The 18,694-nt window shown below is 40.5% G+C and overlaps 1 protein-coding gene across 1 annotated transcript; it reads right to left on the minus strand.

Moving 5' to 3' along the window:
* Positions 1-10,374: 10,374 nt before the first annotated feature.
* On the minus strand, positions 10,375-18,069 carry anxa13l (annexin A13, like). The gene is made up of 11 exons (XM_010895346.4): positions 17,919-18,069; positions 17,019-17,094; positions 16,455-16,549; positions 15,441-15,611; positions 15,108-15,141; positions 14,672-14,751; positions 14,328-14,396; positions 13,767-13,868; positions 13,483-13,558; positions 12,384-12,496; positions 10,375-10,938 (listed from the first exon to the last, which is right to left on the minus strand). Exons 1-11 carry the CDS (start codon positions 17,931-17,933, stop codon positions 10,819-10,821), a joined length of 951 nt encoding a protein of 316 aa, XP_010893648.2. The 5' UTR covers positions 17,934-18,069; the 3' UTR covers positions 10,375-10,818.
* Positions 18,070-18,694: the final 625 nt, after the last annotated feature.

Consider the following 18,694-nt stretch of genomic DNA (forward strand, 5'->3'; position numbering starts at 1 on the left):
CTCCATTTTCTAATAATTGCGCCAACAGTTGTTGCCTTCTCACCATGCTGCTTGCCTATTGTCTTGTAGCCCATCCCAGCCTTGTGCAGGTCTACAATTTTATCCCAGTCCTCACACTGCTCTCTGGTCTTGGCCATTGTGGAGAGGTTGGAGTCTGTTTGATTGAGTGTGTGGACAGGTGTCTTTTATACAGGTAACGAGTTCAAACAGGTGCAGTTAATACAGGTCATGAGTGGAGAACAGGAGGGGTTCTTAAAGAAAAACTAACAGATCTGTGAGAGCCGGAATTCTTACTGGTTGGTAGGTGATCAAAAACTTATGTCATGCAATAAAATGAAAATTAATTATTAAAAAATCATACAATGTGATTTTCTGGATTTTTGTTTTAGATACCATCTCTCACAGTTGAAATGTACCTATGATAAAAATGACAGACCTCTACATGCTTCGTAAGTAGGAAAACCTGCAAAATCGGCAGTGCATCAATTACTTGTTCTCCCCACTGTAGTTGTAGTATTGACCAGAGATGGGGACAAGTCACACATGGTCAAGTCCAAGCAAGTCTCAAGTCTTAACCATCAAGTCTCGAGTCAAGTCTCAAATCACAGTTCAGATAAATCAAGCAAGTCAAGTCAAGGGTTTACCCAAGCAAGTCAAGTCGAGTCCTTATAAGTTTCAAGTCAAGTCACAGTACTAAAGAGATGAACACACACACACACACACTGTTCTCTGTTTCTGACGTGCGCTCGGTGCGAAGCTCGATTTCAAAATCAAATATTTTTCTCCTCCGCGGTACAATTTTTTGGGGGGACGAAGCAGAGGGATCTTGAATCAGCCTGAAGGGGTTGTATTCGCTATAACAACCGCCTCGCTATACCTTATCCCGCGTATTACATGGCTACCTACCAAATAAATCAATTATTTGACACAAAATATTGATTTCAAAAGGAATTTATTGATTTAAAAACGATTGTATTGCTTCCTCTAAAGAAAATAGTCCGTTCCGTCTCTGGTTAGAATCCTGCTGCGTCCATAGCAACGCGCTGTTTTTCATGGCAACGGTCTGTTATCAAGAAATAACACGCATTCTGCACTGGAATTCAGCCAATCCATGTAATAAGGGCTAATAATAATAACCTTATAAACTAATTAGTGTGACTGAAAAACTGCCTAATATGTAATTACGCTGTAATTATTCTTGTCTGTATGAGTAAAAAAAATGTTTAGGTGCAAGTAATCACATCGGCGCCTCCATGTTAGACTTTCATGCAGTAAAGTTAACTGTTATGGTGTAAGCACAATGCTTTTTAGTTTCCACACGCAGTCCACAAACACTTGAAAATGGCCACATTTAATACAGACATTATAGCCTACGTGTAATAATATACATGCCCGCTCATTTTAAGATGCCCATCAACATTAAAATTCAGGCTATGCCACTGTTAAGAGTCAAATTCCCTAACATCTATTTACCAGACGTATTCAGTAATGATAATGGTCACATTTGTTACAAGAAAAAAAATAAAACATAATATGCAACCAATGCCAAATTATGACAAACAAAAGATTAATTCATTACATTAGTAACTTAATCGTTATAGATCTTAGTGAAACTGAATATAAAGAGATTACTTTCTTACCTTTCCTTGTGGTTCTTAAAATAACGAATAAAATTTGACGTTGTTGCATATTTTGCATCTGGCAAATCTTTTTTTATTCACACGGTCCAGTTCTAAGTCCTTGTATCCAAACGATACTATTTGTGGAGCTCGAATAACGTTACTGTCCGCCATGTTTGGCGCGGTTTGAATTGTGCAGGGTTAAAGGCACATACGCTGATTAGTGGTGCTGATGTCACAACATATTAAATCATTGTATTGCTGTTTGTTTATTATAAGTTCAAGTCATTGTCGAGTCTTCCACTTCAAGTCAAGTCTCAAGTAACTTGTTCTCAAGTCAAAGTCAAGTAATTTTCATACTTTAATCAAGCAAGTCACAAGTCCTGAAAATTGTGACTCGAGTCAAGTCATGTGACTCGAGTCCCCCACCTCTGGTATTGACAGTGTTGGTTTGCATTTATATTTTGAGGAATTTAAATATGGTATTTTTGCTACTCCCAGTGATCTCTTAAACCCCAAATGTTTTATGTCGAGTCTGCTTCACAAAGCTTCTTGGATGTCTTGCGCATTTGGGTGAAAAACCTCTCTACGACAATGTGTTTATGCGAGTTAGAGTAAAATGTAAAAACAAAAAATAATGCACGCATGTGAACAAACGTGTTACAGCGAATGTGATCAGTCAAAATCTAGCACTGTCAGGTTTCATCTAATCAGTTGGTTAGATAACACTGAGTAGTGTCTGTGTAGAAGGGTTTTAAAGCCAAGAATACTTGCTAGCTACAGAATTTCTTGCACAATCTTAGTCTTCATCATAGGGTCAGCAAGTAAAAGCTGGCTACGGTGTATAAGAGTGAAATATGTTTTTACTTAGATACATGAAAAGTCATACTGGTATTCAATACATTACAAAAGACCATGCCCCAAGGCCTGACTGGATTGTAGCAGAGTGATTGACCCTATGCATGGTCAGTTTTAGCTTATTCTAAAATTTAAGATTTGTGTCCATCCCTTTTTCTAAATCACTAGATATTAATATTTAAAAACATTTATACTGTATATTCCTTGGGGGGACATGCCCCCAGACCCCCCTGGCAAAATCAATGTCTTCATGATGTCGGGCTAGCTCTAATGACCCTGATGCCAGATGGGCAATGCTGCTGCTGTAATGTCTCTGCATTAACATTTAGCATGACAGTTAAGGCCAGTAGACAGAGGCTTACTATCACCACTTCTTAGAGTTCTGAGAACAGCAATTATGCCACCAGCAACAGTGCCAGCCTCTAAAACAAACATTGTGCTTTTTACTCAAGCTCCCTAAAGACCACTTCAATGCAGAAGATTACAGGCCACAGAATGTATTTTAATAATGGTTGAATGTTTGTTATATGTTATGTGATTTGAACTGAGCGGTTTGAGCTCAGATTGCTCATTGGAAAGCAATGGTATAGCAGACCATATAGCTTGGATATGACAAAAGAAATGTGTACTGTTAAATTATATTGGTGAACAGTCTATAATGGCAACAACGCATCTCAAGGGTTTGTGCTGTATGGCCAATATGCCACGTCTTGTGCTTAAATGCCTAAGAACAGCCCTTAGCTGTGGTATATTGGCCATGAACCACACCCCCTTGTGCCTTAATGCTTAAGAGCAGCCCTTAGCTGTTGAATATTGGCCATAAACCACACCCCCTTTTGCCTTAATACCTATGTATAGTATTAGTATCGATGTGCAATGGTCTCAGTTCTGTTATGAAAAGTACAGCAAAAGATGTTTATTTGCTGTCGTGTTTACCAGTTGATCCTCTTGTCCCATCTCGAAGGACAAAGACTCTATATCATCCAAACACGTCCATCTTCAGGACAGGTCTTAGCCTGCATATAGTACATGCCAAACTGACCGATATTCATATCGACATACAGACCAAGGTCATGTGGTCATTAATTAACCACAATGTTCAATTACCCTCGATGGAAAGCCGTTCGAGTATGTCCGGTCCACGACCTCACCGACCATGAAAGCCCTAACAACAGTGACAACAGAGCCAAAATATGAATCAAGGCCTGACTTTGTGCCATGTGGAGCTCAAATGCACATAGGGTTGCCAACTTTGTCACTATGAACTGAGGGACAAAAGGTGGGCTGGTCAAGTGCACGCTCAAGTGTCGTGATCAGCACTGCTGCTGTTATATCAGTGGTTAGATCAGCGTAGTAGTCAAAAAACGGGACAAGTGAGGTCCCGTGCAGGACAAATTAATTAGGCAAAAAATTCGGGACGTCCCGCCTAATTCGGGACAGTTGGCAACCCTAAAGGCACATGGCCCGTAAAGTAAGGACAGAATACACAACACCAAGGTAACGTCACTGTTGTTATATGACACTTGTGTGCTAGAGAGTAGTCAACACACAAGAGGTAGGTCGATACTTTCAGCAGTAATTGCTTCTGTGAGATTTTCAACATCACCTGGCCAAATAAGATGTCCAATGAGAACCTGTGTAGGAGGGTGGGTTGGTCATATGTCAACGAATGCCGAAAGAAACGATCCCCAAATACGCCTCACCTACTGGAAAGACGCAACGAGATGGACAATAAAACATGGCGACCGACAACGATGATGAGGTAAAGGGCATGGGTCTGTGGTGGAACACAATGTAATCTGTGGCTAAAGACAGACTCTAGTTGTAGATTGTCGCAGCCTTTTGTCCCAACCAGGACAATTTAAACAAGGTAGCCTTTCTCAAGGACCCAACTACAGATTTTCCCTCTTGATTGTTTGGGTCTCTAATCAGCAGAAACGTCCGGTAACTGGCTCGATGCTATGGTATTGGCCTTTCCTGAAGACATGCATTGTTATGGGTAGATTTTAAGATGGAACTGTGTGGCCATATGGCTTGAATTAAATACAAGTGTTGCTGTTAAAAAGATCCAGCTGTTTTGCATTGCAGATGAAAAGACACAGAAGGTCTTTTACATTGAATTTAAACAGTTAAAGTGGCATTAAAAAGTGGTTAATAGCCTTTCAGCCATAAACTTTTCTTTACCCGGAATGTTTCCTCAGCTTTGAATATAGATCAAAAAAACATAATTTGAATGTGACTTAAACTACATTATAGTAAATTAAAGTGAGGTTGGTACAAATTGTGTGATAGCAGACTTTTTAAAATTGTTTCTCAGTAAGTTAGTATTGGTTGCTATGAGACATTTCTGAACTTAAAGCATCAAAAAATTGTTAAGGATCAGAGATGAATGCTAGTACATTAAAGGATTAGAAGGGAATGATGTCCTCCGTAATGAAAATGTTAACATGAAACACATCAGAAACACTTTTGGAGGTCTTCTTGAGAAAGTCTGAAAGCTTTGCAAACCCTTGTGCAATATTAATTATTATTCTAAAGATCTGATGCGTTCGGGGTCATGGCTAGACAGTTATTTTCAGGTTTTGCCATGGAGTTTTAAAGTGAAAACTCTTTGACCACTCAGGGACATACTGTACTCTTGGTGAGCAACTCCGCTTTAGATTTGGCCTCACATTGTTGTGCTGAAAAACAAATTCCTGTCCCTGTCTGGTGCGAAGCACACTGAGGCATGTTTTCGTTGAGGATTTTGCAGACATACAGATCTGCATGTCAGGAACACTTATCCATCCCTGCAGCTACCACCATGCCTGGAAATCAGGAGGCAGTTACTCAGTAATGTGGTGTTGGATTTGTCCCAAACATAAGGCTTTGCGTTTTGCAAAAAGTGCATCAATTTGAATTCCCACCCCCAGTATTACTTTAATGCTTTCTAGGATGCTTCTTTTGGATTATTTTTATTCTTTACATGTTGATTATTATTATCAGGTTTTTTTTTGGGATGTAATTATAGTAATTATTTTCAATTTGTAGCTAATTGTGGAGTTGCTACAACGTGGTTGATCTGTAGTTGTCTGCCATCACAGCAACTGAACTCACAGCAGCTGTTTTTAAATCTCCAGTGGTGTAATGGTGACATTGCTAAGCAATTTCCTCATATTGTCTTTAAGTACAGTTCGGAAACATTACTGTTTCTGAAGTGGCTGTGTATTTTATTATTTATTCAATGATTATATTTTAGTTTACTTTTTTGTACACATTTTCACTTTGAGAATATTGCATATTTTATTGTGGATCAGATACTCTTTAAATACATTTAAACCCCTCTTTAGAATGTATCAACATGCGAAAAGTTTTAATGGGTAATTGCTAATTTAATTTGGTGTTACTATCATCACAAAATCTCCATACCATTCACTGTGATATTGCATTTCAGCTTTCAAATCAAAAGCAGCTCAAATAGTCTCCCCACTGTTAAATATGCTCTTCTTATGTTCTTGTTTATGTTAACAGTTGTATTGGATTGAAATTTCTCCAATTCAGACTATTCCAATGTCAAAGGGAAATAATTGTCATTGTTACAGAAATCAAGACCATACCACTTTGACTGGTGAGTTACAGCTGTGATAAAAAAGAAAGGTCAATGTCCCCCCTTAACCCATAGCTGTCCCTGTCTCAGGACCTAGCAGTTCAGCACCTCACATTAGTGCTTTGGCTATGTCTTCTGGGGTCATGTATGCCCCAGTTACCTATAGGGGAACTGTCTGAGATATGTCAGGGTTTGTTTATAAGGAATGCAATAGAAAGGTTTTTTCCCCCAATGGCTTACTGTCCACAGGCATTTAATCACTGAAAAATATCTCTAAGCTAAAGTGATAGTTCTTTTTTTTAGTTTTTTATTCGTGCTAATCCAGACAGGATCTCTCCTAGTTTGTTGTGGTACTGCTAGCAAAGGGAGAATAAATACATTTTGTTGGCTGTGCTCTTAAAAGCACAAAAATGAAATTTAAAACATTGGGCCACTCAATGCATTGAGAGATTGTGAGTGCGCTTATATATATCAGAACATGGTATATTTTGCTAAAATCAACTAATAAGGAACTACGGCCAATCAGAAAATAGGGCGGTCCGCAAGTCAAAGCCACTGCCCCCGGTGCACATGTACCGCTGCAGCATGGGTTCGAATCCGACCAATGATAACAGAAGGCTTTAAAATACATGTTTAGGGTTTTTAATGCTTTGCAAGATGGAGGAGTTTCAAACCCAGGCATGCAGCAGTACATGTGCAGTGAAGGCAGTGGCCCAGAACACTGGACCACCCGGGTCACATGGTCCTGTTTTCCAAACAGGGCCAGGCCCCTTGGGGAGCTCGCACACACTCCTTGACTGCAGACAGTGCATGTGCTGCCGTTTCATTGACCTATGAATCACACGTGTGCCACAGAGACACCTCTCACTGAGAGCCAGCGAGGCTGACGGAGGTGGGGGCAAGACCAACCAGGGGGGACTGGGGGCTCCACATGTTTCATAGACAGAGGACCAATCACAGGAGAGGAGGGAGAGAGATTACAAAACCTCCTTTGGTTGGATATGTCTGTTGTGGATGGATAGGTCTGTTTGTTGGATAGGTCTGTTTGTTGGATAGGTCTGTTGTGGATGGATAGGTCTGTTTGTTGGATAGGTTTGTTTTGTTGGATAGGTCTGTTTGTTGGATAGGTTTGTTTGTTGGATAGGTCTGTTTGTTGGATAGGTCTGTTTGTTGGATAGGTCTGTTTGTTGGATAGGTCTGTTTGTTGGATAGGTTTGTTTTGTTGGATAGGTCTGTTTGTTGGATAGGTTTGTTTTGTTGGATAGGTCTGTTTGTTGGATAGCTCTGTTTGTTGGATAGGTCTGTTTGTTGGATAGGTTTGTTTTGTTGGATAGGTCTGTTTGTTGGATAGGTTTGTTTTGTTGGATAGGTCTGTTTGTTGGATAGGTCTGTTTGTTGGATAGGTCTGTTTGTTGGATAGGTTTGTTTTGTTGGATAGGTCTGTTTGTTGGATAGGTCTGTTTGTTGGATAGGTCTGTTTGTTGGATAGGTTTGTTTTGTTGGATAGGTCTGTTGTGGATGGATAGGTCTATTGTGGTTGGGTCTGTTGTGGAAGCTGTTCATCTGGAAGTATTTGGGACTTGTTTGGGAGTAGGCCTTTACCCCAGCTGTCCTGTTAACTCTACATGTTCACCAAGACATGGTCTTCAATTAACCAGGGTTTGATTTACCGTAATGGCCAAATAAAACGTTTTATCATGTTGTGTTTTCCTATAGACACACAGATTCAATGAAAAACAGAAGACCCAGGGTACTAAAGTGACTCTTAATTGTTGTTATGACATTAAGAGTAGCTGTCTATGCAGTAATCATTAACATGGATTAAGGATCTCCTTGTCTTTGTCGTACGACCATACGTGGCTTCATACAACAATGGTTACAGATTTATTCACAGTATAGTTTCAGGTGAGGACTGACTGTATTGGGGAAAGCTGAGGGGGCTAGACTGAGCTGAATTGGGTCTGAAACGTAAAATGTAGTAATTTGTGTTCTCAGGGGTACAGTATTACCATGCCAAGAATGGTTGGCATGGTTATAACCCTGAGGCTCTGGACAAAGGGCGATATGGGGTGAGAGTGCCATCTAGCGGTTAAAGTGTAAAACGAGACAATAAATTCAAAGGCAAAACTTAACGGATTGTAAAGAATCTTGCCTCAAACGTTTGGCTTGTCCTAGGTGGTTTAAGGTGGTGGGAATGTACTGGGAGTGTCAAAAACATCTGCTTAAAAACATCACAGCAGTCTTCTGGGCATTTATTTTTGTATTTTGTATTGGTAGTACAGCAAAATGTAAACTGTTCTTTAGACCAACAGGCATTGATATGTTGCATTGATATGAGTAAGAAATATGTGTCTCACCCACAAATAAGGTGTAGAACAGTGGAGAAAAGTAATTTAATTCCCATTTAAATGCATTAATTAATATCTGGAGAAGTGTGTAAGTGCTGTGAAAATGTAATACAGCTCAACCACTACAATAAAATGAACCTTCCAGTTGGCAGTGTTTGAAGGCTCATTTTTAAGTCATGATGCGGCTCTTAAAAGCCATACACCCACATGCTAAATATTTATTTGGCAGGTACACAGTACCAGCATAAATTATTAAGCTGCTTACTTTTGCTGACTTCAGATTTCTATCTCGCAAATTGAGTTCACTTCATCCCATGCGACTAGAAATTAGAAATGACTGACTCCGGAGCTAAGTACATGCATTATCCTGTTGTTGACGTATTTCATTGCAGATTGCCCTACACTTGGTGTGGCCACTAGATTCCCCTCTATTGTTTACCGGGCTATGCATGGGAGACGGTATCACCCGCTACTACCCAATCTACACCAAGGATTGTGTCTTAGTGTTTCTCTCAGGCCATTCACGTTTCCAGGTGACACCTCCCAAACAGTGCCATCCCTGATGGCAATGAGTCACTCAACCAGTGTCATTATTGAGGGCGATGTGTCACTCAACCAATGTCATCCCTGATGGCGATGAGTCACTCAACCAGTGTCATTATTGAGGGCGATGTGTCACTCAACCAATGTCATCCCTGATGGCGATGAGTCACTCAACCAATGTCATCCCTGATGGCGATGAGTCACTCAACCAATGTCATCCCTGATGGCGATGAGTCACTCAACCAATGTCATCCCTGATGGCGATGAGTCACTCAACCAGTGTCATCATTGATGGTAATGAGTCTGTGTACCTTTGAGAGGTTGCCTGGCTGGTGGCCTTGTGCAGTCCTCCACTTTTCTCCTCTACTCTTCCTTAAGCAAGTAGTGAGCTGAATGACAGCACAGCTTTCTATCAGAGCAATTCCTTCAGATCCCTACTTCTTGAATTTATGATTTTATCATATTTCTTAATCTTTAGTTTGAGTGCTTAGTCATATTTGGTCATGGGAGAAAAACAAAATGTACTGAGTACATCTTAAAAGCACTTTTACCTGTGCCTGAGGTACATAAGAAAGTGAAAAACATGCACAATTTTGTTTAATATAGCTATATTTTATTTATACCACAGATCTTCGGCTACATTCAACATTAATCCAAATGTTGTTGACACTGTTCTGGTTGCCATAGTTCCCTGAACCATAGGTAACCTTTAGAAACACAACATCACAATCCACACAGTTAGTGGTACATTTGAAGTATATTTATATATGCTTTTGATTGTACTTGAAGCATTATGACTAATTAGCATATTTGATTGAATTATTCAATACTACAGTGAATGCCGCTAAGCTTCCTTACTTCCCTTATACAGCTCTTCATTTTGGTGCACTGCATCTCTCTAAAAGCAAAAACATCAACTGCAATTAAAATGTCTATGTTTGTATCTTACAGTTGGCTATTAAAATTGTTTCCCACTGAGATTTATTAGTAAATAAGAATAGTCAATTGGAATATGTGTAAATATGTAAAAGAGGTGGCAGTGTCTAGGCTGTGATTAAAAAGGTGACTTATAACCACCAGTCATTTGTTAACTTGTTTTTCTACAGGTAAAAAAATCCCCAAATGTTGGAATGAAATTCTAAAATACATTGGCTGAATCTTTTCTTGATTAATTGTTAGTAATCTTGTCTTTTTGTAAGTTCCTGAAAGCTTGAAATGTGATAATTCGGCACTTGAAGGGTGTGTTTCAGCAGAAAGAAACAATTGCTTAAGGCATATGTGTGACAGATACAGAGAACTTTAAGCTAACGCTAAAGCCAACATTACCAGATACTCACAATAGGGAAGGAATACTCAAATAAAAGAAAGCAACTTAAATAAATAAATAGTTGGTGTATCTTAACACAGTACTGTGAGAGTATGAGCAGCAAATATGACAATTTTATTCAATCCGTTCTGCATTTAAGAAGCCAGAACAAGAACGATATCAAACTGTGTGAGGAAAAGTGTGATAAAAGTCATACAAGCATTATCAAAGATGAGCTTCTACTTATCCAACGTCCTGCCTTGCCTGTCTGGCAACACTGGGTTCATAACAACTGGATGTAAAAGTTAACGTTGTACAATTCATCTGAGTTAGAAACACATAACGGTTAAGTTGGTTTTTGGTCTGTGCTGCAGTCAGAGTGGCTCACTACTAAAAAGAGACGACGCAGAAGAGGAACCTTCAGGAAAGGGTGAAGAAGGTGAGCCAGGTGGAGAAGAAAGAGAACTAGAAGGAGACAAAAGGTGTTATTGTAAAAGGAAGAACAAAAAAGAGATGGGGGGGCAGGAATAGTAGCATGAAAAGACAAGGTCTTTGTCTTTAGTGCAGAATTTCTAGCAGAAGGCGCTTGAAGTCCCCTCCACACTCAGAGCTTAGAGCGTCTTTCAGAGGAACATCATACTTCTCCAGGTACATCTCCTTAATGGTTTCCAGGTCAAACTGTGGAACAATTTTAGGCATTTATTACTTAAGTAATTTATAATTTAAGTTACAAACATAGCTTATACAGAATTGTATTGGTAATAATAATTTACAGTGGGGAGTAGAAGTCTATAATTATTATCATAGGTACTCTTCAACTGTGAGTGACAGAATCAAAAAAATAAATCCAGAAAATCACACTGTATGATTTTTAAGTAATTAATTTGATTTTATTGCATGACATAAATATTTGATACATCAGAAAAGCAGAACTTAATATTTGGTACAGAAACCTTTGTTTGAAATTACAGAGATCATACATTTCCTGTAGTTCTTGACCAGATTTGCACACACTGCAGCATGGATTTTGGCCCACTCCTCCATACAGACCTTCTCCAGATCCTTCAATTTCAGGGCTGTCGCTGGGCAATATGGACTGTCAGCTCCCTCCAAAGAGTTTCTATTGGGTTCAGGTCTGGAGACTGGCTAGGCCACTCCAGGACCTTGAGATGCTTCTTATGGAGCCACTCCTTAGTTGCCCTGGGTCGTTGTCATGCTGGAAGACCCAGCCACGACCCATCTTCAATGCTCTTACTGTGGGAAGGAGGTTGTTGGCCTAGATCTCGCGATACATGGCCCCATCCATCCTCCCCTCAATATGGTGCAGTCGTCCTGTCCCCTTTGCAGAAAAGCATCCCCAAAGAATGATGTTTCCATCTCCATGCTTCACGGTTGGGATGGTGTTCTTGGGGTTGTACTCATGCTTCTTCTTCCTCCAAACACGGCAAGTGGAGTTTAGACCAAAAAGCTCTATTTTTGTCTCATCAGACCACATGACCGTCTCCCATTCTTTCTCTGGATCATCCAGATGGTCATTGGCAAACTTCAGATGGCCCTGGACATGCACTGGCTTGAGCAGGGGGACCTTGCATGCGCTGCAGTATTTTAATCCATGACGGCATAGTGTGTTACTATTGGTTTTCTTTGAGACTGTGGTCCCATCTCTCTTCAGGTCATTGACCAGGTCCTGCTGTGTAGTTCTGGGCTGATCCCTCACCTTCCTCATGATCATTGATGCCCCACGAGGTGAGATCTTGCATGGAGCCCCAGACCAAGGGAGATTGACCATCATCTTGAACTTCTTCCATTTTCTAATAATTACCAAAATATTAAGTTCTGCTTTTCTGATGTATCAAATACTTATATACTTATGCAAATTAATTACTTAAAAATCATACAATGTGATTTTCTGGATTTGTGTTTTAGATTTCGTCTCTCACAGTTGAAGTGTACCTATGATACTTTGTAAGTAGGAAAACCTGCAAAATCAGCAGTGTATCAAATACTTGTTCTCCCCACTGTACATAATCTACTGACTTTTGATATCTTAGTGTGACTTGGGTTTTCCATTCAAATGTTATTATTGTACACATCCTGTTTCCAGCCTAGACATCGTAAATTACCTCGGAGCGACCGACAATAATGCGGATGAGCGTGTCCTCGTCAGTGCCCACCCCTTTCATGGCAGCGTTCAGGCGACGGGCAAAGAAGAGCTGGGGGTTTTTGGCACACCGCACTGGCGAGAGATATAAACACGCTTCTATTATCTCAGTCAAAACAGGAAATGCCACCATTATATTTTCACTTGATGAATGAGTTTTTGTTTTTCACATATCACTCCTTAAGTGAAGTGGGAGCATCATGTTATGGGGATGCTTCTCAGTGGCAGGAACTGGCAGAATGGTCAGGATTGAGGGAAAGACAAACAGAGCAAAACACAAAGAGGTCTTTAAAGAAAACTTGAGCCTTAGCACACTGGAGCTCTGGAACTACGATTAGTCTTTCAGCACAACAACGAACCAAAGCACACAGCAAAAACCACCAAGTGGCTTCAGGTCAAGTCAGTGAATGTCCTTGAATGGCCCTGCCAAAGTCCGGACATGAACCCCATTGAATAAAGGATCTACAAGGAAGAATCTGAGAGAGTGATCAAATCCAGGTGTGAAAAGCTGCTAGAGGTATATTTGAAAAGAGTGAATATTTGTTAACATGAGAAATTTTAGACCTTTTCCCCAGTAAATTGGCACCAATTGCTAAAAACTTGCTTTGTCGTTGTTAGGATACTATGAGTAGATTGGCAGCAAAAAATTAATTTGTATCAATATGTAACTAATAACATGTAACGATATATAAATTCAGTCTGAATACTTTCCAAAGGCACTGTATTTCTGTTTCATTTCTTGTTCATTTTCTGTTTCAGTGGGAGACCTCACTGAGTAAAGCATTTGTTATCTTCAGATATTAGCGAATCAAAATACTGTGTGATATTTCTTACGTTTGATAATGTAAACGCCCATTACATCCAGTCTAGCCAGCCAGCTTAGCCAGCTTAGCCAGCCACCTCATAATACAAAAGAGAAGCTAACCAGCGAAGAGCCTCACAAAACGATTGAAACCATAGCAAAGCAAACAATTCACATGTAGTAAGCAACCACTCTTGCACACTTTCGCTTGCTACCACAGTGTTGCAGTGTCAAACACGCGTCTGTGAACACAACGTACCCAGGGTGATGTAACAATCCTTTAAAGTCCCAGTGACCTCATCGTCGATGGCATCCAGGATGTCCGTCCCAGAGAGCTGGGGAGAACACAAACGGGACAGTCGACAAAAATGCTAATCCACTTGGCCCTGTACTGTGTGTGTGCGCAGCATAATTCACTGATAACTGACAAAATAAGTTACTTTGTGCAGTTGTTTCCTTCCACCACTGACTAATATCGTCGGTTCAGATTGTTGACGGACTTCGGGGACCTTTCGCACATCGCCTCAGCCGTTCCCCACGTACCTGCTCATAGACTTTAAAGGTGGCCTGAAGCTGCAGGTAGTTCCTGTGGGTCAGAATGTAACTGAAGGTCGACTCGTCCGTCCCAAAGCGACCCTCGCCTGCCTGACAGTGAAAACACACGGTCAGAACACATACAGCCCGAACACACATGGCCAGAACACACACGTGTGACCGATTCTAGTGGTGGACTTGCTGTGAAAATGGACGTACTCTCACATGGTCAATTCTGCAACCATAGAGAACACTCCTGAAAAAACATTTTACTTGAACACCAAGTAAAATCATACCCTTTTCTCTACCTACATTTGACTGAACCACTCTGATCATTGCAACACAAAAAAGCAGTGAAAGCAGTCACTGATTCATGATGACATGATGTTTCTTGTCAATTGCACACAAGCTTCAACCAAGATTTTACTTTCAGAAAGTGGTCGGATGCTCTAAAGACTGGGCATTCTGAAGCCCATGAGGGGTTAATAGTAACTAGACATATCATGGTGTGACATTAGAGTGTTAATAAAGCCTTTATAGAGCATGGTGCAGAACACGACGACAGCTCACCTCAAACAGAGCAGTCGCGTCCTGTTCGGCCAGTCCCTCGTCCACCTCAAAGCCCTCATCCCTGTTGGCCTATGAGAGCAGAGGAGGCGGGTGAGGTGTGGTGAGAAAGGGGAGGGGACAAAGGGAGAAAGGTAGAAGGATGGAGACATTAGATGGAGCGACAGTGTGAAAAAAAGGTACAGAGGGGCATGGGAGGGACAACTCCAGGTTATACATTTAGCTTCTTCCTGTGATTCGATCAGTTGCGGACATCAGTTTGCTTGGAGGCTTGAGTGCTAACTTGACAGAAATTCGTAGGCACGTTTCAAACAGCGTGAGCACCAAAAATCAACCACCCTGTTTACCTGCAGTAAGGAGATCAAAAGATGTTTGACGTCTCCACTGGTGTCATCCTCAATGTCAGCCTCCATGTCACGTTCGTTCACTGGAGGGGAAAACATGAAATACTGTAGAAGTCAAAGGTTGTGTTCATTTAAAAACAGCATTTCAAAACTGCCTCACATTTCGTTGTCAGTTTGGGTCATTCGGGGGGGGAAATGCTCAATCGTTGCACTGGAAGGACTCATTGACGTCATGTCAGCCTCTCCACTAACAACAGAGGAAAAGGTGACAGATGTTACCATGACTCCTCCCAGGGAGCCAATGAGGACGCTGTCTCTGAGGACGCTGTCTCTGAGGACGCTGCCTCTGAGGACGCTGCCTGTGGTTGTTTTGGTTGGCTCACTCTGAACCATAAAATGTGAAATTATGCTCTGAATATCCATCGCTGAAAATACATACCCTGAGCATAGGCCTCAACGCAGCTCAGGATCTCCTGTAGAGAGACAGGAAAAATAGACAGGAGAAACACTTGTTTAATTATTATTATTTATTTCATATACCCAGTGTCTGTGTCATACAGACAGTGAAAGTAAATATGTATAAGAATTTCTCCTTTTGATAGGATTGTTAATTGTTTATATTTCTTGTAATAACAGTTAAAGAAAAATGTATCTGATGATTAGTTGGTCATTATCTTGATCAACGCTAATTGTGCCAGTTAAAACCCATTCCCGAATGGGCCATTATTCATGAAGGAGACCCCTATTGGTTCATGGTCCACTAACAACCCACCTGATTGGTGCTGGTGCACAGGATCTCCACCAGGACGGCCTCGTCAGTGCCCGCCCCTTTCACTGCCTTCCTGAGCTCCTTGGCGTAGTAGATGTTTGGTGGATCTAGCATGGCCACGATGGCCTTCTCAAAACTACCAGTCAGCTCCTTCTTTAAGACCTCCTCCAACTCCTTCACGAAGATAGACAATAAACAGATGTAGAACACAGACGCTCCCAAAACATGGCCAAACACCCGTTGCCATTCTGTGTCCCACCGCAGACCGGAGTTCTATCCCAACATCCACATTTTCTCCAGTGACTCTCCTCTTTATCTACTGTATGTCAAATATAATGCAATATAAATGTTACCATCCCTGGCACAAAATCATTAAAAAAAAAATCTAATTTCTTCATCGCATTAACTCCCCAGTGGGTTTGGCAGATTCAAAGATTGTGTCCTCTGATAAATATCTTTCTGAGGCTTACTGCTTTGTATGAGTATTTCTAGCTCAACTAGTAAGTATTCATAGGAAGTGAGCGAATCAACAACCTCAATTTAGCTTGCAGGCACCCAACCAACCACAAGGGGTCAGTAGGGCTTGATGAGCCAAGACAGCCCTGTCCGGAGTCCTACCCCTCCACCCTGGACAGTGAGGAGCCCATTGCCCCAGCTGCTGTCGAGAGGCTGTGACCAGGATTTAAACTCACAGCTGCAATTACACTGCTGTGCAGTGACTTCAACATATGCACCACCTCAGTGCCCCATCTACTGATTCTAAATAATTAATGAAAGTACAGTGAAGTAAAAGAACATTTTTGCCATTTTCCTACTCCAAAGCATTTCAAAAAGGTGAGCTAAAAGGCTGCTGAGAGTAAATAAGTCTAGGACAGGAAAACTCTGCATAATAGAATAAATCTACAGTTCTATACATGTTACATATTTAATTCACCAATTCCCTTGGGGTGTCCATCTTGTGCTACAAATAGTCTTTATTTAAAAAAAACTAAAATGAATGGATGAGAAATAACTCACATCGTCATATTTTTCAAAATATGCTTGTTTGATTTCCAAGCGCTGTGCTGACGAACGATTGGCCAAGATCTCAATGATGGCCTCCTCATCTGTCCCTGTGAAGACCAATCAGAGAGACATAAACAAAAAAAAATAGAACCAATGATCTGAGGAGACAAACTATTTACTGAGTGAAAATAAACAATGCATTAGCCTGTTTTGCCTGGATAATCTATATACCCATATTATCTCAGTACTAGATCTGACCACCTCCATATTGAGTCTCAATAAATTGAAGCATACACTGTGATTTTCATTAGGACACTTCCTGTCATCAGTACTTCTGGTCTTTAATTATCACCTCAAATCAGGGACCAATGTGGCCAATCAGTGACAATGATTAATTAATTAATTAGAAAAACCAAAGTACCAAGTACTTCAAGAGTTGAATTTCAGAACCCAATAGCCTTTTGCCTAAATGAACGGATCATTCAAATGTCATAACACATTGAGACAAGCCTTTAACTGAAATGCAGGACTTCAATCGAATATTGGGATTTAAATGGATTTAGTAGGACTACTTACCCAAACCTTTGCAGGCTTTGCGAATGGCCTTGATATCGGCCCCAACATCAAACTCCTCAAAGGGGGTAATGGTTGGCTGTGGGAGAAATAACAAAATCCAGAACCAGGATGACAATACACTATTATGTACACCTAACATACATGCAGACATACTACTAACATACATGCTACATCATACATGGTACATCACACCCTCTAATGACCATAGATTTGTGCCACAAAGAAACGGAATGTTTGCTGACATTAACAAGCAGTGTTTTCTGTGTGACAAATACTGTAAACTGTCTTTCATGTTAGGCCACGTTTCCCACTGTTCTCAGTTCAGGAAAGGGTGCAGTCTCCACGGGCTGAGTCATGGGGCAGTCGCGTAATCCTACTGAGATACACGGCTTCAGCTTTCCTGCCCCCTCCCTCTCCAAACACAATGCAGCCGTATTGACCACGGTGAGGTAGAGCGTTTCTGAGAAATTCCGGAGGGCGGCCCACTCAAGCTGTCTGCCACGCTCCCAACATTAGTAACAGATTATTGTAAAATATTGGGTTAAAATTATACTCCACTAGCACAGACACAAAAAAACATGAAGGCTCTGAAGGCTGCCACTTGAACGTGTTACATTTTTTCCTTTAAAGCTTTACAGTTATTTAATAACCAATTGCAACGTGATAAATCAATTAGCTACAGACTTACGACGTTCTGACAAAAATAACATTTGTTATTTCCAATATATTTTAAGTCAGCGTCGTAGGCTATATTTTATTGATTCATGTGATCTTAAACGCACTTAAAATAAGCGTCCGCCTACTCGTTCATTTACTTTCAGTCTAATGTGCTGTACTGCTAGAGCGTAAACATAAGCTGAATGGCACACAGATAATAACATTTTCAAACTTAGCACTCACTTGGACGTTGCCCATGTTGCACGTATGTTTTCAGTGAAGTGGAGAAGAGGTGTCCTGTGTGGGTCAGTGTCCTTGCTGATGCTCTAGCTTAAGTCCGTTTTGTACACACGCGCGCTGGACCAGCCCTGCTCGCTGCTGTGTAGATGACGTCACCAACACTCATCAAATTAGGCTGACAGCCGTACTATTACTGTAAACATTTGGTGATCTTCCTATAGCGTAGATTCAACATCAACAATCCTGGTTTGCGTGGCCAACTATATGATTTAATCGATTACATGCTAGAAATAACATTTTATCGGGTCTTAACATCAAGAATAGGCGACGAAATCTTTTATTTGTAATTGAAATCCACTAAATAATTAATCATAACAACCACTGTAGAATTTCACATTACATTAATCAATATGTAATTTCCTACACGGTTCTCAGTTCACTGTCAACAGTCCAAATATTCTACCTTTTAAAATATACGGATCTGGAATATAGCAAATACTGTACATAGGTAACCTACGTTGGAAAAATATATAGAAATCATGCAATAAGATCTAACGTGCGTCAACGTTCAAAAATACTTGACAGTTAGTAATCATATATGGGCAACACAATCATTTGTTAATGTACTTGGGATATAATTCTTTGTATATTCTGTAATAAAATAGATTAAATCCTACTGAACAATACTGTACAACCTAACCATTATATTTGTAGACAAGGAAACACACTTTTTGTAGACAAAGTCTCTGTTGTTCATTGTTAGAACACAAATAACTCCA

Source organism: Esox lucius, chromosome 3 (genome assembly GCF_011004845.1).
Source record: "Esox lucius isolate fEsoLuc1 chromosome 3, fEsoLuc1.pri, whole genome shotgun sequence".
NCBI lineage: Eukaryota > Metazoa > Chordata > Actinopteri > Esociformes > Esocidae > Esox > Esox lucius.

Bases quoted from the DNA above. Each gene is read 5' to 3' on its own strand.
- anxa13l (XM_010895346.4), bottom strand. The intron at 14,752-15,107 runs GTATGTATTTTC...TTTCCCCTCCAG, and splicing joins CGTTGAGGCCTATGCTCAGG to TGAACGAACGTGACATGGAG. The intron at 13,869-14,327 runs GTGAGCTGTCGT...TTTCACTGTCAG, and splicing joins ACGCGACTGCTCTGTTTGAG to GCAGGCGAGGGTCGCTTTGG.